At 43.2% G+C, this 21038-nt stretch overlaps 1 protein-coding gene and 1 long non-coding RNA gene across 4 annotated transcripts; one reads left to right on the plus strand and one right to left on the minus strand.

Moving 5' to 3' along the window:
• Positions 1-204: 204 nt before the first annotated feature.
• gal (galanin/GMAP prepropeptide) lies at positions 205-19932 on the minus strand. Of its 2 annotated transcripts, none has more exons than XM_085913600.1 (6): positions 19852-19932; positions 19260-19314; positions 12375-12446; positions 4539-4625; positions 1665-1736; positions 205-602 (listed from the first exon to the last, which is right to left on the minus strand). In XM_085913600.1, exons 1-6 carry the CDS (start codon positions 19930-19932, stop codon positions 541-543), a joined length of 429 nt encoding a protein of 142 aa, XP_085769726.1. In that variant the 3' UTR covers positions 205-540. The 2 variants fall into 2 exon arrangements, with proteins under 2 accessions (XP_085769726.1, XP_085769727.1); XM_085913601.1 differs by having other exon boundaries at positions 1665-1732; positions 4535-4625.
• On the plus strand, positions 8318-10495 carry LOC147056156 (uncharacterized). 2 transcript variants are annotated; one of them, XR_015066344.1, is made up of 3 exons: positions 8318-8339; positions 8415-8684; positions 9452-10495. It is a non-coding gene; the product is annotated as an uncharacterized LOC147056156 (long non-coding RNA). The 2 variants fall into 2 exon arrangements; XR_015066345.1 differs by lacking the exons at positions 8318-8339; positions 8415-8684 and adding an exon at positions 8746-9043.
• Positions 19933-21038: the final 1106 nt, after the last annotated feature.

The following is a 21038-nucleotide window of genomic DNA, read 5'->3' on the forward strand; positions in this document are numbered from 1 at the left end:
CACCTCCTGTCTTTTGTACCCTATGGTGGCTGACTTCCGGCTCCATTTAACTGTTGCAAAGGTCATTAACCTACAGTGTGAATGCTAACATCCCCTGTCCATTTAAAAAGGAAACCACATTTATTTGTATGGTTCTAGTTTAATGGAGTCTGTTTTGCTATTGACTTATATGAGGATAAGATCACATTTTGTGGCCAGTTTATACAGACATCTAGATAATGATATGTATAAATATAGATATAAATTTTGATGCATTTCAGGAAGAATCATGATATATATTAGTCATCTTAAAAAAAAAAGAACTCCTAATTTTATTACATTGAGTACTTCCTCCAAATTATTTTCTTCCCACTGTTTTCTTGTAAGCCAAATCCAGGTAAGATCAATAAAAAACTAATACAATGCAGAAAACAAAGTCTGTGTGTCTGCCCGAACGTTACAATTTGATCTTCAAACTTTGGACATCCCTGCTCTAAAGTTAACTGAGGTTCTTTTGGCAAAAACTAAATGTTGGGTAAAGAAGGGTGGAGAGTGATGTGGTTATGGATTAGCCATTTCATCTGATGCTACAGAAGAAGTCATGCTTTGTAAGGCTCCCATTTCTGCAAATTACAAAAAAAAACATTAGTTTTGGGTATATCTACATCCTACGTTCCCCACCTAAGTTCCCTAGCGTCCTCATCTGTCCGTCCTTATTCTGTCCTTCAATTGTCCATCCTTTTTTTTTTCCAATTGTCCATTTTAAAATGGCTTCCGACATTGGTCTCTTTTCATTGTCAGACCGTGTCGAAACAAAATAAGTCATGGTGGCATAGTTGAGAAACTCAATTTGATTAAAACGGTGGATTGCATATATCAATGCTGCAAAAGTTCTTGACAAAGCCTCACCTAAACTTATTTTTATTGACAACTTTAAAAGACCAAAAGGTTTTGAGTTTAAAATGGATTACTTTGACCAGGGTCCCACTCTGCATTGTAGCCAAGGGTAGAATGAAATTGGTTATTGCGGTGTCAAACAAAATGTTATTCGGTGGCCATCAGGCAAAGGAGACCTCAGAGGAAAAGGTATTCTTAAAAGAGATAAAAGAAATGTTTCATTTCTATTTCCTAGACAATTTTGAGGTTTGTGTAGGATAAATATGAGTCCATGGCTGGTTTATCCTGTTTCATATTTGTTTCTCCTGAGAAACAAGGAACACAAATCTCATATTAAACTCCTATGAAGATTTAAGAGATCTCACTTTGCTCTAATACAGTTCACAACTTTTGTCTATTTATTACTCATTTTTGTCTCTCAATAAAAAGAGTTGAGATTTCCTTGCAAACTTAAGCTATTCTCGTTTCAGGTGGAAGTGCTGGAACTTGACCTGGATAAGTATGATAAAAACCACTTCCGGATGTCCTCAGTCCGTCCCTTTTTTCTTTTATTTTTTTATCTTTCTTGTCTCTCTTCTTTCGTTAATAAAATGGGCGTCCGTCCCAGACAAAATTCCCACCCCTGAAATTGGTCCTTGACCTTCCTGGGTTGTTTTGTGCAATTTTTTATTTAATTTTTTTTTACAAAAGAACCCAATTTTTAACTGAGAGGTTTTAAGACTATCAAATAGGCTGAAATACTATTTGCAAAATATTCATAACACCACTGGCAGAGACAGTATGAATACCTTTAAATTTGAGGTATGTCAGGAAATCAATGACACTGTGGACAACGTCCTCTTCCACTTTTCTTTGGCTACCTGTGAAAAAATAGTAACAAATGACGGTATTCACATTTTTAGACCACCAAGGAGACAAATTAATTCTACAGCTGATCAAAACAGTATTTTTTTGTTGAGGGAATGAAACCCTGGGAAAAAACATGACAGAACTTTGAATATATTTATTTTTAAAAAACGTTTGCAAGAACTGTTGAGGAAAAACCTGCAAGAACGTTTCCCTCAGGTCTTTGTGGCTCTTCTGATATTGCCTCAGTGGGTCAGTTTTACATGACCCAGTCAATATGACCTCTCAAGGCCACCGTGTCGTTCAAGCCCTGGTTTGGGCATGGAACTGACCGAATACATTGTACAAGTACATTTTCCCGGTGGAGCCGATGGACATTGAGTCTTGGTGGAACATGTTTAGTGCCTCCATTGTTGAGGCGGCCGATGGTCGGTGGTCGTAAGGTGGTTGTGCCTGTCGTGGCGGCAACCCCAAAACCTACTGATGGACATTGGCGGTAAGGGATGCTGTCAAGCTGAAGAAAGAGTCTTATCATGCCTTTTTGGCCTATGGGACTCCGGAGGCAGGTGACGGCCAAGCGGAACGCACCCTCTGCGGTTGCTGAGGCAAAAACCCAGGTGTGGGAGGAGTTCCGCGAGGCCATGGAGAATGACTTCCGGATGGCTTTGAGGTAATTCTGGTCCACCATCCGGCGTCTCAGGAGGAGGAAGCAGTCCACCGTTAACATTGTTTACAGTGGAGACGGTGTGCTGCTGACTTCGACTCGGGATGTTGTGAGTCGGTAGGGAGAATACTTCGAAGACCTCCTCAATTCCACCGACACATTGTGGAAGCAGGGCCTGGAGACTCTGAAGTGGACTCTCCAATCTGTGGGGTCGAAGTCACCGAGGTAGTTAAAAAGCTACTCGGAGGTGGATGAGACCCGCCCAGAGTTCTTAAAGGTTGTGGATGTTGTGGGGCTGTCCTAGCTGACACGCCTCTACAACATTGCCTGGACATCGGGAACAGTGCCTCTGGATTGGCAGACTGGGGTGGTGGTCCCCCTTTTTAAGAAGGGGACCGGAGGCTGTGTTCCAACTACAGAGGAATCACATTCCTCAGCCTCCCCGGTAAGGTCTATTCAGGGGTGCTGGAGAGGAGGATGCGTCGGGTGATCATATTTTGAATTCACAAGGTGCAGTGTGGTTTTCATTCTGGCCATGGAACAGTAAACCAGATCTACACCCTCAGCAGGGTACTTGAGCATGCATGGGAGGTTTGCCCAACCAGTCTATATTGGTTTTGTGGACTTGTAGAAGGCATTCGACCGTGTCACTCGGGAAGTTCTGTGGGGCCCTCTGTCCTAGCCTTGGAACGCCTTGGGATTCCCCGAGATAAGCCGGATGAAGTGGCTGGGGTCTGGGCTTCCCTGCTGCCCCCGTGACTCGAGAGGATGGATGGATGGATGGATGGATGGATGGATGGATGGATGGATGGATGGATGGATGGATGGATGGATTTAACTTCCAAGCGCATATTGCATCTACTCATGGACTAACTTAACAACTTTCCCTGAACAACACAGTATATTGAACTTGGAGGTGTGACCCATGGATAAATATTCGAACGTCAAACATACCGTTTTGGCCTGAATATAAGATATATTATGTTGCTGTGATCGTGTGCGTCTTTGACACAAAGTGAGTATATACATTTTATTGTTACCACTGTCCACTGTTGTGCCGATTGTCTGATCGTGGTTTGTTTTGTGTGTGCGCCGTTTGATTGATAGCTTTGGCGCGCTCTTTTAAGTTTGACTAGCATCGTACGAGTAGCCGTTACGCAGCGGCACGGCAACTAACGGTCGCCAGCAAATATATTTTGTTGTCTCGATGACTTATGTTTGGTGTGTTGCCGAGAGTATTTCATTTTTGGTTATTTAGTATAGTGCAACCGTTACGCGCAGTTAATTATGTCATGTGTGCCGTCGTATTGTGTGACGTCAGAAGTTGAGCGTTGACTTACATTATGTATTTCTGTCTGTTGCAGAACCCCCCCCCCCCCCCCCCCCCCACGCACACACACCCCACACACCCTTCGCACGCTTCATACAATAATCACACACACAAGAATCACATTCACACTCCCAAAGACTCACCCATGTACACTACACACACCTGCTCTCACATCCTTACGATCAAACGTGTGCCTATACCCTTTTGCCAGTTTGCCTGTATGCCCCTATGAGCCACACTGCCTGTTACTTTTTTGCCAATAATTCAGTAAAGCAATCAAAACTAAATCACGTCTTCCCTCCTGTGTTCTGACCGACACCCTGGGGCGAAAAGAGCATAACCATCGGAGTTATGGCTCAGGCTCCCCAACAATAGCGGTTGTTGTTTGCATTATTTTCTTGAAATGTTTTTCCTTATTCAGATTTGTTTCAAGACTACAGTTACAGTTAGACTTCACTTTGATGGCTAATGCAATTATTGGAATTTTGTTGTTTTATCACAGTATTTATTTACATTTCAAAATCCAGAAGCCATTCATTTTCAAATGTGATTGAGCTTTAGTTTACATATTTAAATGTTCAGATATTAAGATGTGATAGACAGTTTTTGCATGATTTGAATGAGGCAAACTAACATGCTTTTTCTCTCGAATATATTGTTATAATTATTTGTGTCAGATGTAATTATTTTCTGTATAAAAATTAAATTTGGTGTTCAAAAAGTCTTTTTTCAAACTTGAGTCTTGAAAAAGAGGGGGTCGTCTTATAATCGGGGTCGTCTTATATTCGGGCCAATACGGTATATTATGCACCAAACACCAACCTGTTTGGACGTTTTCCTCCCAGTCCATGTCTCTCTTGCCAGCAAGACCAGGCTTATCGCCCAGTACCCCGTGACCATCGATACCATCTGGACAAAAGTAGAGTTGTTTGTCTTTGTCAAGGTTAAAGGCAGTTAAAGGCATGCTATATATACCGTAATTTTCAGACTATAAGTCGCGTTTTTTTTCATAGTTTGGGTGGGGGGGTGACTAATACTCAGGAGCGACTTATATGTGATTTTTTTCACAAATTTTAAAAATTCAAAAATCCGCGATGTAGTGAAACCGCGCAAAACGAACCGCGATGTAGCAAGGGATTATTGTCATTTGAACTGCAAGTTCGACTGCTAGATTGTAAATCCATTCGTTTGCATGAATGTAAAATAAATACATAAATAAATAAAAAAGAGGAGGTGGCTCGGTGGCGCACTGGGTAGCACGTCTGCCTCACAGTTAGGAGGGTGCGGGTTCGATTCCACCTCCGGCCCTCCCTGCGTGGAGTTTGCATGTTCTCCCCGTGTCCGCGTGGGTTTTCTCCGGGCACTCCGGTTTCCTCCCACATCCATGCTGTTGAGCACTCCAAATTGTCCCTAGGTGTGAGTGCGAATGGTTGTTCGTCTCTGGCTGACAACCAGTTCAGGGTGCCTACTGCCCGATGACGGCTGGGATAGGCTCCAGCACGCCCGCGACCCCCGTGGGGACTAAGCGGTTCAGAAAATGAATAAATGAACTGCAAGTGATGTCACCGATGCCGCGCGGCTGGTTGTTTACATAAAGGACAAAGGATTCGATCATGGGATGACGAAGACGACTAAGGGCCCCACGTTTGAAGGATTTAATGATTTGGAGTGACACAAGGTTTGAAAAACCTATTATGTTATCGTTATTTGATATATTTTATTTTGTGTAGCAACTTGTATATGGTTTTATTGTTACAGTTCAGTAGTTGTTGACTCGTTGAACTCTTGTTTTGTTAAATAAAGAGCCGTTTACCAAACCCACGTCTTTCCTGGTTGTTTGTTAACGCTATAATATAGTTATATACTAGACCTGTGCTGCGCGCGCACGGCAGATGCTTGTTCATGTTTTTTGTACATTGTGATTTGGCATTAAATAAGTGCACTCTTGACATTTTTCGTTTCATGGGTATTTTTTGACTCACATTTATTGTGATATATTGTTAAAATCTAATCTAGCCAACTATAGCCACAATATTGAATCGTGAGTTACTCGTATCATCCCAGCCCTAATCGAGAACTGGCAACCACTACGTGTTTAGGAAAGCCTGACATAAAGCCCTGTAGATTCTGTTAGATGACAACTTTGCACACATAAGGCACAATGTCGATCTTTGTTCGACCCTTGTAGAGGTACCACAAAAAGAGGAAAGCCTCCGCCCTTAAGAGGCAAGATTCATGGCCTTACATTTTTGAACAAGGAAAGAAAATATCACAGTTCCCAGATGTTTCCCATCCGGTAACATTAGTGGTTTGTTTCACTGAACCACTACTACTGTCTAAATAATCTTAGCGCAGCATGAGGAAACCCGAAGTGTTCATTCAATAGCTTTGAGTTCGGCCCAATTTTGTAGCTGCATCACACTGCTCAGTGCAGTTTGAAGCTCTTCGGTGCTCAATCTCCTCCTCCTCTCTAATTAGAGACCAAAACTTTGATTATTTAGCTACTAATGCATTGATACTTTTGCGTCCAGTTGGAACAATTGAAATATCCTAAGGTTGCACAAAAAAACAAACTTATGGAGGATATGAGCCAAAGTGCAATTGCAATTTCAAAAACCTGCTTATCAAGAAAGTTTTTAAAAAATTGTTTTTGGTGCTTGGTAGGCCGATTGAGCACTCCAAACTGTCCCTAGGTGTGAGTGCGAATGGTTGTTCGTCTCTGTGTGCCCTGCGATTGGCTGGCAACCAGTTCAGGCCGCCGCCTACTGCCCGATGACAGCTGGGATAGGCTCCAGCACGCCCGCGACCCCCGTGGGGACTAAGCGGTTCAGAAAATGGATGGATGGATGGATGTTTTTAGTCTTTATTTGCACACACGGTCAATGAAGCAAAGGGTTCCATTCCATTCTAAAGAGTGTTGAACATTGTAGCGTAAATAGCATTGTACATTGTAATTTGTCAAAACACAAATATGTGTATTAACAATTAATAGCGACTTGCAAAGAATGGCTGCATTACTCCTGCTCGCCTCTCGGGGCAAGGCACCACGTCAAGTTTGGATTGACAGAAGGAAAATGAAAAACCTAGTCTGAACGTCAGTCTAAAGTAAAAATAAAAATAGTGGTTAATATTTTTAACCCAAACACACACAATTTACACTTGACTTCTACACATGGACAATGTTTATTATCGACTGCTAATAAAACACACTGGACATAGTAATACAATATTCTCTTCTAAGGCAAACAGAAATGAATGAAAGAAAAAAAAATGTTGTGTAACACTTTTTGGCGATGTGTTCTAAACATAACGGGCAAAATGATTATTAGCATGGCCTTCAACAATGCAAATCTAGCACGTTTAAGCACATTAAACATTACACAATCTTACACTCAAATGCATTGCATTTCAATGAACAATTTTGTTGGAGGAATGTGTAGCTGCAGTTCTTACATCTACCTCTTGGGATCACTCTTGGACCAGCAGTGCCAAGTTGGTTGCGGTGGAGACCAGCTGGGAGAATGGCATTTTTTTGCATCTTCAAAGTGGGAAAGATGCCACAGTTTGAATACACATCCAGTCGTCTGGGAAATATTCTTAGGTAAGTCTCCTTATCACAGCTTTATTTCTTCCAAAGGGGTTTGTAAACCCACATAAAAGCATGGCATTCAATGTTAATTGTTCCCTTTGAAGTTGGGTGGGACACAAGCATGGTGTGGGGGTCTGACATTGGGGGTGATGAGGAGGTCGGGTCCATCTGTGGCATTTTCATTCCAATGGAATGAAATGTATCTAATTTTGTGTTTGGGAAAATAATGTTTTTTCTGTTTTAAGATTTACTCTTAATCTCATCTGGACTTCGACTTGGACCTACAGACTTGACTTTGACCCGATAAGGGTAGACTTGACGACAGCCCTAGATCAGCCGTCATGTGGATTTTGACATTCATGTTCCTCAGTCAGTATTTTGTCCAGGGTCAACAGTTTCCTGATGGCATTTTGTCTTCACAACCTGGTTGACTAGTAATTTTTGGACACTGTGGTAGGTAGAAAAAGTAGGGGTTAAAAATTCACTGATTTACTGTCTGCCAATCCTGATCCCTCAACAGTGTGGAAAGGTCTGCAGAGCATCACGGGCTTCAAGAAACGAACCCCCCGTCCTGTGGAGAGCCCAAGGCTTGCTAACCAGCTGAACAGGTTCTACTGCAGGTTTGATCAGTCCTCCCACACAACAGGACCTTCTGCAGCACAATCAACATACTCCCCTCCCCTCACAAGCGCTCTGTCCACACCTCCATCACCGCTGTCATCTAATCTCTCTCTTGCAGAGGCCGTGCCCGCACTCCAGATCCGTGAGGAGGAAGTGCGCCAGGTGTTCCGGAGACAAAAGATCAGGAAGGCACCGGGCCCAGACGGCGTATCACCCTCCTGCTTGAAAGTCTGTGCTGAGCAGCTGGCGCCCACCTTTGCACGGATCTTCAACCGCTCCCTGGAGCTGTGTGAGGTGCCCTCGTGCTTCAAAAGCTCCACCATCGTTCCAGTGGCCAAGAAGCCCACCATCACAGGATTGAATGACTACAGACCTGCCGCTCTGACATCTGTGGTCATGAAATCTTTCGAGAGGTTGGTGCTGAACCACCTGAAGCATGTCACAGGTCCCCTGCTTGACCCCCTCCAGTTTGCCTACCGGACAAACAGGTCGGTGGATGATGCGGTCAACATGGGACTGCACTACATCCTGCACCACCTGGACACCCCAGGAACGTACGCCAGGATCCTGTTTGTGGATTTCAGCTCGGCGTTCAACACCATCGCTCCTGACATCCTCCAACAGAAGCTCATCCAGCTCGCGGTGCCTGCCTCCACCTGTCATTGGATCACCAGCTTCCTGACCAACAGGAGACAGCGTGTGAGGCTGGGGAGCATCACATCTGGCACCAGAACCACCAGTACTGGCGCCCCTCAGGGGTGCGTCCTCTCCCCACTGCTCTTCTCTCTCTACACCAGAGAGTCCGGCCAATTGCGGCCCGTGGTCAAATTTCATCAGGCCCGCGGCCTCTGTGATAAAATCTTTAGTATGTGGCCCGCCGCCATTGTTGACCAGCGCTTTAATACACGTACCAAAGCTATTTTATATTTATGCCGCAGAAATGTAATCTCGCGCGACCCGGCGTGATTTCACAGCGAGAACATGACTCCAGCTGTCCTGCTATGCGGAGCATGCGCAAGTCAAATGCGGAAATAAACCCGTTGTAAAAAGGGTACGCGCGAACCCTGTGTGAAATGTTCATGAGGCGAAAATAATTTTAAACTCATGTAAATTTAAGGTATTTCATACAGTTTGTTCAATGTTTCGTATTTTATGTATTACTTATAACTCCTATTTAAAATGTTCCTGAGGCGAAAATAATTTTAAACTCATGCAAATTTAAGGTATTTCATACAGTTTGTTCAATGTTATCGGACTCTTCAGATATGAATGAAAGGCACAAATTGTGTTTTTAGAGTTGTTCACATCTGCCTGAGTGGCTTATATTTGGTTATTTTGTCATTTAAAAAATAAAGACAATTGGGAGAATGAAATTTGTTTTATAACAGTGTTTATTTGGATGAAATTGTAGTTAAAAAAATGTCCGAAAAAACTACTGGCCCCCGGGCCCCTTCACTTTATCAAATCTGGCCCTCCTTGCAAAAAGTTTGGACACCCCTGCTCTACACCAACGATTTCTCCTCAGGTGACTCTCCTGTGAAGCTCCTGAAGTATGCAGACGACACGACCCTCATCGGACTGATCCGGGACGGTGATGAGACTGCGTACAGACAGGAGGTGGAGCGGCTGGTCCATTGGTGCAGCCAAAACCACCTGGAGCTGAAGCCGCTCAAAACCGTGGAGATGACAGTGGATTTCAGGCGAGATCCTTCACCACTTTCACCCCTCACTATCTGCAGTAATACCATACTCTCCTCAGACACCTTCAAGTTCCTGGGTACCACAATCTCACGGACCTGAAATGGACCGGCCACATAGACTCTGTCCGGAAGAAGGCCCAGCAGAGGCTGTACTTCTTGAGACTGCTCAAGAAGTTCAACCTGCCGCGGGAGCTGCTGAAGACCTTCTACACTGCCATCATCCAGTCTGTCCTCTGCACCTCCATCACTGTCTGGTTTGGATCAGCCTCCAAACAAGACAAGCACAGACTGCAACGGACAATCAGGCCTGCAGAAAAAATCATTGGAATCAACCTCCCATCTATCCAAGACTTGTACCTGTCCAGGACCAGGAAACGCGCAAGCAACATCTCTACAGACCCTTCTCACCCAGGTTACAGTCTGTTTGACCTACTCCCCTCCGGACGGCGATACAGAGGTCTGTACGCCAAAACCAGCAGACACAGAGACAGCTTCTTCCCCCAGGCTGTTGCTCTGATGAACTCAGACCACTCTTAGAGTCTCAGAGTCATTGCTGTGCTATAATATCCTGCTCTCCACACTTTTTTGGATTGTCTACACTGTTTGCACTATGTGTCTTCTCTGCATCCATTGCAGCCTGGTCATCCTGGAAGCAGGACCCTCCCATCTGTGGTCTCTTCTCAAGGTTTCTCACTTCCCCTAGTCGGAGATTTGAGTTATTCCTTGCCCTCATGGGAGTTTAAGATCAGGGGATGGCTGAGAATATTGTCATTTGTCATTTTCACATGTCCTGAGTGTTGTTAGTCACCTACATGTTGAACAGAGACTGTGATGTAACAAAGTCAAATTCCTTGTTTGGCACGCTCAAACATGGCGAATAAATTCTTCTTGAATCTTGAATCTTCTTGAACAGCTCCGGCCCAGGTGTCTGATACCTCATACTCCCATAGAATGCCCTACAAGATATCCTGGGGTACAAATAACCTATCCAAGTCTACACATGTAGACTGATTAAAACCATTTCAGAGGGTATATGTAGAGCTGGTCCACGGGTGGGACGAAAACCACACTGCTCCAACTGAAGCTGAAATTCAACCTACCGATGGCCCCTCCTCTCCAACACCCCTGAATAGACCTTACCAGGGAGGCTGAAGAGTGTGATCCCCTCAATGGTTGCAACACACCCTCTGGTTCCCCTTCTTAAAAAAGGGACCACCACCCTGGTCTGCCAATCCAGAGGCATTGTATCTGATTCCCACGAGATGTTGTAGAGGCATATCATCCAGAGCCTTTAGGAAATCCGTGGATCTCAGCGATCCCCGGGGCTTTCTCACCGAGTAGGTTTTGGACCATCAAAGTGACTTCAAGTCCAGAAACAAGAGAGCCCACCTCAGAATCCCCACATTCTGCTTCCACAAAGGTGTGTTGATCTCACCAGCACATCACAATGTCTGGAGTCGAGGTCAGCAGTACAGCATCTCCTCTATATGCAGTGTTATCCCCTCCTGAGAGGCCGGATGGTAGAGCAGAATTTGCTTGAAGCCATTGGAAGTCGTTTTTCATAGCCTCACTGAACTCCTCCCACGCTTGAATTTTTACCTCGGCGACACCAAAGTTGTATTCCCCTCAGACAGCAAAACCCGTCAGCCCACTTGAACAGCCAATACCTGTCAACAGCCTCCAGATTCCAAAAGGCCAAGAAATCCTGATATGACTTCTTTACTGAATCATGTTAGGGGATTACCGCCATGACAGGCCACAGCTACAATCAGCTGCCTCAACAATGGAGGTGCGAAACATGGTCCACTCAAACTCAATGTCCCGCGCTTGACACGGGCAAAGTTCTGCCGGAAGTGGGAGTTGAAACTTTTTCTGACCGGGGATCCTGTCAGATGTCCCCATTAAAGCCAGAGTGGTAGAGAGCCTATCCAACCTCGAGAAGACTGGTACCAGAGCCCAAACTGTGTATGGAGAGAAGTCATATTATCTCTCCCACACACATATTATGCATTTGTATCAGGCTAAAAACAGGGCTGCTTAATGAACACATGTAAAGCCACTACAACATGTCTTCAAAGCATTTGACACTGTATTCCTCTGATTCAATGTGATTCAATTCAATTCTTTGAGTCAGATGAGGTTAACAAACTGAAACCAACTGAACGACATACTCTGGTGTAAGAGTGGATGTTTCTACAGTGATCACTGACAAAATCTCCGGTTGTGGTATTAAATTAATTATAATTATATTAATAACAGCGTTACTGTTTGTCTTTACTCATCTAAGTTTAGCTGAAATGTGACTGTAATATGGACCAAAGCCACTCATAAAATGACAGTAACAGCAGGGACCCATATATTCATACTAACAGTATAGTTTGGTTAAAAAAGAACAAAAAAAACATGTCAAGTATACTATTGAATATGGTAAAAATATCTACCGAATATGTATTTTATAATTTGGTCCAAACCAGACTTTGTAGAACATTGAGAGACCAAGATGATCCATGGCTGACCCAATTACCATTTCAGTCGGAAGAAATACATTCCTGGATTCCACCCTCTATATGCAACAGAAATGTTTACCTTTTTACTGTGTCAACATTTACAGGATATCAAAATATTTGTTTAAGTAAAACACAAATAAGAAATAGAAGTAATACAATGATAGCTGCAACAGCATGTATCAATGGAGCAATCCCTGGCCTCAAACCAAGGCCCTGCAGAGGCTGTATGTTTCTATCTTACATTGAGTGATCAGCTCGTCTCTGCCTCTGGCACTGGGTGAATCCTTTATCTGAATTAGGTGATCAATCCGACCTGTAACACAGGATGAGGCAGGAGGAACCTTTACGTGAGCTTCACATATACGTAAACACACTAAGACATTGGGGTGAACAGGCCATAGGACACATCAAGAATTTTACCAATTGGCCAATGACGGTTGAATTGAGCACCCCATTTTGAGGATAAATAAATAAAAATCTGTACCACCAGACAATTCTGTTTTTTTCCCTTCATTATACAGTATTAAGTTGGTTGATACGTTGCCGCAACACATAAAAACTACAGTGACTTCAGCCACCACTATACATACTCTTGCAACATACTTTGTACAATAGACCAATAATAGTTGCATGAAAGGAAAGAATTGCAATATTTATTTTTAGGTTGAACTTTTGAACTCATGAACCTTTATAACATAACGGACATAAACTGAACATAGCGCATTTTTGCTTCATGAACATTTTTTGACCGCGTTCATTCTAGGGCCACTGAACGGTTCTGAACGGCAGTTCAGTTCACTTTTTTTCAAGGAGGGGATGGCTTGGAGAAGGCGTTCGTCCGTGTCCCTCGGGAGGTTCTCTGGAGGGTGCTTCGGGAGTACGGGGTGCCGAGCCAACTGATAAGGGCGGTTCGGTCCCTGTATCACCGATGCCAGAGTTTGGTCCGCATTTCCGGCAGTAAGTCGGATTCGTTCCCAGTGAGGGTTGGACTCCGCAAAGGCTGCCCTTTGTCACCGATTCTGTTCATAATTTTTATGGACAGAATTTCTAGGCGCAGCCGAGGCGTTGAGGGGGTCCGGTTTGGGGACTTCAGCATCGCGTCACTCCTTTTTGCAGATGACGTGGTGCTGTTGGCTTCTTCAGTCCGAGATCTCCAGCTCTCACTGAAGCGGTTCGCAGCCGAGTGTGAAGCGGTCGGGATGAGGGTCAGCACCTCCAAATCCGAGTCCATGGTCCTCGGTCGGAAAAGGGTGGAATGCCCTCTCCGGATCGGGGATGAGATCCTGCCCCAAGTGGAGGAGTTCAAGTATCTTGGGGTCTTGTTCACGAGTGAGGGCAGGATGGAGCGCGAGATCGACAGGCGGATCGGTGCAGCGTCGGCAGTAATGCGGACTCTGTACCGGTCCGTCGTGGTGAAGAGAGAGCTGAGCCAAATGGCAAAGCTCTCGATTTACCGGTCGATCTACGCTCCTACCCTCACCTATGGTCACGAGCTATGGGTCGTGACCGAAAGAACAAGATCCAGCATACAAGCGGCTGAAATGAGTTTCCTCCGCAGGGTGTCCGGGCTCTCCCTTAAAGATAGGGTGAGAAGCTCGGTCATCCGGGAGAGACTCAAAGTAGAGCCGCTGCTCCTCCACGTTGAGTGGAGCCAGATGAGGTGGCTCGGGCATCTCATCTGGATGCCTCCTGGACGCCTCCCTGGGGAGGTGTTCCGGGCATGTCCCACCGGTAGGAGACCCCGGGGACGACCCAGGACGCGCTGGAGAGACGACGTCTCTCGGCTGGCCTGGGAACGCCTTGGGACCCCCCGGGATGAGCTGGAGGAAGTGGCTGGGGAGAGGGAGGTCTCGGAGTCCCTTCTTAAGCTGCTGCCCCCGCGACCCGACCCCGGATAAGCGGAAGAAGATGAAGGTGAAGGCTGATAGTGTAGTGGTATACTCGCCGGTCTTGTGTGCACCATGAGTTCGATTCCCGCATATGACGATGTGTGTGTCTGTGTGTGTGTGTGTGTGTGTGTGTGTGTGTGATTGTTCAAAAACACTTTCGTTCAAGGATGACAGGTTTTCTCTTCTTAGAAATAAATCTCTTCTTTCTTCTCAAAATAAAACCCTGTTTAACACACTGTAAACGAGGTTTAAATAGGCGGGAGTATATAATTTGGCAACCCCGGGCATAAACAGTCGTAGCAAGCTTACGTCATCATAATGCGACGAAAGCGCGATAACGCATTCCGGTCGATGAAAAGCAGACAAGCAGCGCCGCTCACCCTTTTTTGTCAAACGGCAACAATAAGGTATCATGCCGTGAGAGCATTCAGGAATTTTATAAGTTGTAGTGCTCTAAATGGCGTTGAACCACGAATGACTCTTAATGAGATTGTTTTTGGTTGCTTTAGAAATTTATTTGGGCCTGCACGCTTTGCCCTTTTCTGTCCCAAATTCAATTTTTTTTTGTGGTTCTCTGAGCAAACTAGTTAAAAATTAATACATTCACTATGAATTAAAAGTTGTAAGTTGCATTTCTAATTATTCCACAGACCCATATAACGATATCTGCGATATTTCAAATAACTATCATATTAAAACAACATTATCAAACCATCTGTGTCACTCCAAATCATTAAATCCATCGATCAAATTCCTCGTCCTTTGTCAACAACGCCGTGCGCTGCAGAGATCTAGTATATAACTTTATTGTAGCATTAACAAAGTACCAGGAAAGACGTTGGTTTGGTAAACTGCTATTTATTTAACAAAACAAGAGTTCAACGAGCCAACAACTACTGAACTTCCAGCCATGGAGACCTCCATAGAATAGGAGCGGGCGTGCGTAAAAGCCATGTGCGAGCCCCATCCACCATCCCCGGACAGCTACCCGGCCGAGCGCTGGCCCCCGACTTCCATCCACGGAGGTGAAAGAGAGCTCCCGTCAAGAAGGACCGGGTGCGCGTAAAAGCCAGTTTTTCAAACCTTCTGTGTCACTTCAAATGATTAAATCCTTCAAACTCTTCGTCCTTTGTGTCACAAACAAAGCAGTTAATGATGCCGGTAGTACGTGGGGCCCTTCGTCATCTTCGTCAACCCGGAATTGAATCCTTTGCCCTTTATGTAAACAACCGCCGCGCGGCACGGGTGACGTCACTTGCAGTTCAAATGACAGTAATCCCTTGCTTCATCGCGGTTCGTTTTTTCGCGGTTTCACTACATCGCGGATTTTTGAATTTTGAAAATTTGTGAAAAAAATCACATATAAGTCGCTCCTGAGTATAAGTCGCCCCCCCACCCAAACTATGACAAAAACCGCGACTTATAGTCCGAAAATTACGAAAATTTTACAAAATTAGGGTTACATTACAAAATTATGTTGTTTTGTGTTATTCGGGCCAATAAATGCAAATGTCTTAACATGACACAAATGACCCCCCCCATTAAAAAAAACCTACCCCAAGATGACCTTGCTGCCTCTCAAAAATGACTGCGCCCCTCCCAGAAATGACCATGCCCCCCCCCTCCAAAAAAGGAGTCATTTTTCAGAAACCCAAATCTGGTCACCCTATCTAGCACCTACAGCAGATTGTTTGTGTTTGCACATTCTGGACTGTTTTGGTTTTAATTCATTAAAAAAAAAGACAATTCAAGCGTTTTTCTCCTGTATTTCAGATTGTAGGGTGATAGCAGCACCTGGATACTAGTGTGAATGGAATGGGTGAAAACAATGCGAAAGTGCCAACGTGCACTTGAGGGTAACAGCTCGCTTTTTTTTAAGGGGAAGAAAAGAACTGAACTTAGCAGTTTTGGAATGATGAACTGGATGGAGCTGCTCCAGAAACAGTCCAGCCCACCAGAATCAATCCCGCCTACTTTCCACCAAAGACAGTGCCTCCAACTTTTTTTTTATCCATCCATCCATTTTCTGAACGGCTTAGTCCCCACGGGGGTTGCGGGCGTGCTGGAGCCTATCCCAGCCATCATCGGGCAGTAGGCGGGGGACATCTTGAACTGGTTGCCAGCCAATCGCAGGGCACACAGAGACGAACAACCATTCACACTCGCATTCACACCTAGGGACAATTTGGAGTGCTCAATCGGCCTATCAAGCATGTTTTTAGGATGTGGGAGGAAACCAGAGTGCCCGGAGAAAACCCACGCGGACACAGGGAGAACATGCAAACTCTACACAGGGAGGGCCGGAGGTGGAATTGAACCCGCACCCTCCTAACTGTGAGGCGGACGTGCTACCCAGTGCGCCACTGAGCCGCCACGATGGACTTAGTTATTACATTTTCAATAATGAACTATGAACTGATCCATTTTAAAGGTTGTGAACTGAACTTTGAACCAATTCATGGAGAAAATTTACTTTTTCAACACTAGTTGCAGGTATTGTCACAACTTGTGATTGAGCTTGAAGAAGCGTTCTGGACAGTATGATGCAAAAGAATAACTGGCAACTCCCCACATTATTTTGCCATCAATCGCTTGAGAGCTGATACAGGAGTGACCGGTAACTCCCCACCTTGCGTTGCCATGTATCGCCTGACAGACACAAGTACAAATTCTGCACAATTGAGAGTGCTGCCTCCTAACACATAGTGGCGAGTAGTCACTGCAAAGCAAAGGCTTAACCCTGCACGTCACAAGTTAAAATCTCGCTCTCAAACTTTGCCACCCCCATTATTATTGTTATTTTCGTTATTTTAGTTGTTTACAACATCTTGCAGCCGTTTTATCGGATGTTGTGGAGATATGCGATCAGTAATTGTGCATTGGCGAGTGCATCAACTTTCGTCTTTGCAAGGAAAGGGGGACGTGACGTATGCCGTAAAGCATAAAACATTTGTAGTTTATTTTGTGTGGAATGGTTCCTGCCACCCTCAACATTCTTTTGTGTCAGTAAAAGCAATACAGACGCAGTCAGTCCATCCCAACGGTACTATTCAACAGGATGTAAGTCGAAGAGTCATGAGTCAAGAGTCATCTGAAGAGTTATGAAAATGGTCAAAATGTGATCTAGTGCTCCTTTAAATAATCTATCCATCCATTTTCCATACCGCTTGCTCCTAGGGGGGTCGCGGGCGTGCTGAAGCCTATCCCAGCAGTCATCGGGCAGTAGGCGGGGGACACCCTGAACCGGTTCCCAGCCAATGGCAGGGCACACAAAGACGAACAACCATCCGCACTCGCACTCAGACCTAGGGGCAATTTGGAGTGCTCAATTGGCCTACTTTGGGATGTGGGAGGAAACCGGAGTGGCCGAAGAAAACCCATGTGGGCATGGGGAGAACATGCAAACTCCAGGTGGAATTGAACCCTCACCCTCCTAATTGTGAGGTGGACGTGCTAACCAGAATAAAATAAATAAATATACATTGTACTGAAACTGTGCTTTAATGATAACAGTTGCTACAATAGAAGTGTTTGTTGTGTTTGTGTGCATGTATGTGTTAACTATACATCAAGTGCATAGTTTTGTACAAATTTGTCTATGCATTTACGTAGCTTGTGCTAACGTGTTCCAAACCCGACTTGGACTGGGGAAAAACAGAAACAGTTGGCCAGAGAGAGAGTGAGAGAGAGAGAGAGAGAGAGAGAGAGAGAGAGAGAGAGAGAGAGAGAGAGAGAGAGAGAGAGAGAGAGAGAGAGAGAGAGAGAGAGAGAGAGAGAGAGAGAGAGAGAGAGAGAGAGAGAGAGAGAGAGAGAGCAAGGCAGACAGGGAGGGAGACAGAGAGACAGAGTGAGAGAGCGAGAGACAGAGAGAGACAGACTGTGGGCGTGTGTGAGAGAGAGAGAGAGCCAGAGAAAGAGAGAAAGAGAGAGATGCATGAACAAAAACAAATGGAAAACACGCTTGCCTTAATTAGAATTGTGCATTGCAATTTCTAGTGAAGGTGTGCTCCATTTTCTTACGTTTGAAGCTTAATCCACCTACAGCAGCTACCCAATGCTATTAAACAATATGTGGTCAAAATAAAAGTCATTTTAACTATAATTGAAAGACATGACAGCATTACCAAGTACCATTACTCAGTATCAGTGAGTACTGAATGTGAGTTCTTATGCTCGGGCTCCAAAATGTGGTATCGGTGCATAGCTACAGCAGGCATTATTATACTCATCCTTAACTATTTCCTAAACTGGAATAACCTTTCACACTCACTTCAATGGGCAATGTACTGTACAGTTTGTCTGGAAATAAAAATGGCTTTGGACTATGCTAGGAAATCGTCTAAAAATGTTTTCAAAGACTAATTACAAATGAACTAACCTTGGCAGTGCAACAATTAAAACACATCCTATTACTGAGAACTCAAAACACAATCCTTTAAAATGAAGTGCAAAGTAAATTTTCAGCATTTATAGGCACACTTCAGATACACAGGGAATATGATCTGAAGAAAATTTTGCAAAAAAGCCATAAAAAAATATATACTAGTCAAATACAGGCTGTTTTGATGATGTATGAAGTTTTAATGCATGTAAGTATTTGAAGTTACTTATGTATGGCTCACTTGTCCATTCTTTGATTTCAAAAAATAAATACTATAATACAGGAAAAAATGCCAACTCAACAATCCATCTGAGAACCGGCCCAAAAGTTACATATGTTTACCCCTGATTGAAACACAATACAATACAGTGCAACTTTATTGACATAGCATATTTCTCAACTGCTGCAGCTGTAACAAATTATAAACATGAATAAAGTCTAAGTAGTATATATATATATATATATATATATATATATATATATATATATATATATATATATATATATATATATATATATATATATATATATATATATATATATATATATTGTGTGGCCTTAAATGTAGGTGGATTATACATGAAATTTGGAAAAAAATCCAAACATTTTGCCTGTTTCATTCCCATTCATATTCATTCTCCTCCCAACCACATTCTCTGGAAGCAGTATCGCAAAAGCTACAGTACATACGTTGCATTCATGCGGGGTATTTTGATTCTCCTTGAAATTCTATTCCTCACACGCAACTACAAAATTGAAATTTTGCATATATCTATTTAAGACCTATGAGTCACATGGTGGTGAAACCATATAATGTAATAATATGTTGAGCAGTGGGTTTGTACTCAGTACTTACGGGGACCCAACAGGTAGCCAGCACTATTGAGAGTCCATCCCCTTTTATCCTTTGTCTGCACGGTGAAGTAGGACAAAAATAAAAGGGTCCACAGATTAGTGTTTTGTCCTTAAGGTTGTAATTTATCTCAGTGATTCCATTTATTGATTGCCATACAGTTATTTTTGAAAAGCCTAGTTGACGGCTAACAACGTTTGTAACAAATGTTGCTCAAGAGACTTTATTTATCTGTTAAAACATTTTATGAATTCAAAAACAATTATTGTTGCAGATTAGATGACAATGACCTCATGTTAGGATTTTGGGTGGCCCGTGGCTAAATCAAATTGGAGCCAACTCAGTGGGTTTTTCTGAGATGTCTGATATTATCAAAAATAAGAAATGATAATAATAATAATAATAATAATAATAATAATAATAAATTAATCAATTAATTAAAGCATTTGAATACAAAATTAATACATCAAACATACATTTGTTAATGGGGTTTTTTCCAATTTCACTTCAGAGATACCAGTAAATATAGGATATTGATAAAATCATTTATAAATGCAACACTAAATTAAATGTTATTAATTAAAAAGGATCTTACCGCAATAACAATCCCAATAGTCTCAGAGAACATTGTGCCAAAGATGATAGACACAAACAAAATCCCAAAGGACCTCTTCATCTAAAGAATGAAGGAAAGATCTCAATAACTACCTCATCAATAATCAAACAATTGTTAAAAAAAGTATATATATATATATATATATAGGCGGCTCGGTGCATATATATATATATATGTTTTTTTTTTTACCCTTAGAATCACAATTAATCCAGAAAGATTTTGTGGTCTATACCTGTACACAGAATTTCTTTATAACAAGAATGACACAACTTTAATAGTAGCGTACCTTTAATATGCTGTCAAGCCAGACTCTCTTCCCTGAAGGGCAGCAGCTGAAGATGCTGTATGTGTGAATACTATGCAGTCCACACGAAATGGGTACTTATACACCTTTTATTGTCCTCCGGCTCACCCTGGCTTCAGTCCACCTGCGTCAGCAGCCCTCTCCCCTCAGACAAGAGAAAGCATAATGAAATTCAATTACATCATGTAATACCCGGATCCAATTTTTCTTTACCCCCCCTCAGAGACACTGGATTAAATTTGAAAATGAGGGAAATGTTTTTCTTACATCATCTTTCATTTTGACAGCATATGCTTCAAGTTTGTGCAGCAAATCATTATTGAAGATTTGCTTTCCGTTTTGTTTGAGTTTGTTCTTGTTCGTCATCTTGGGAAAAGTGCTAATAACAAGTAATGTAAGATATCATATATATATATTCATTCATTTTCTGAACCGCTTATTCCCCACGGGGGTCGCGGGCGTGCTGGAGCCTATCCCAGCCGTCATCGGGCAGTAGGCGGGGGACACCCTGAACTGGTTGCCAACCAATCGCAGGGCACACAGAGACGAACCATTTGCACTCGCACTCACGCCTAGGGACAATTTGGAGGGCTCAATCGGCTTATCAAGCATGTTTTTGGGATGTGGGAGGAAACCAGAGTGCCCGGAGAAAACCCACGCGGACACGGGGAGAACATTCAAACTCTACACACACACATAGCTGGAGCTATATATATATATATATATATATATATATATATATATATATATATATATATATATATATATATATATATATATATATATATATATATATATATATATATATATATATATATGAATATATATGAATATGAATGAATATATATATTCCCCCAGCTCT

The sequence above is a fragment of the Syngnathus leptorhynchus genome, chromosome 6 (genome assembly GCF_054491065.1).
Source record: "Syngnathus leptorhynchus isolate UIUO chromosome 6, UIUO_Slep, whole genome shotgun sequence".
NCBI classification, from domain to species: Eukaryota; Metazoa; Chordata; class Actinopteri; order Syngnathiformes; family Syngnathidae; genus Syngnathus; species Syngnathus leptorhynchus.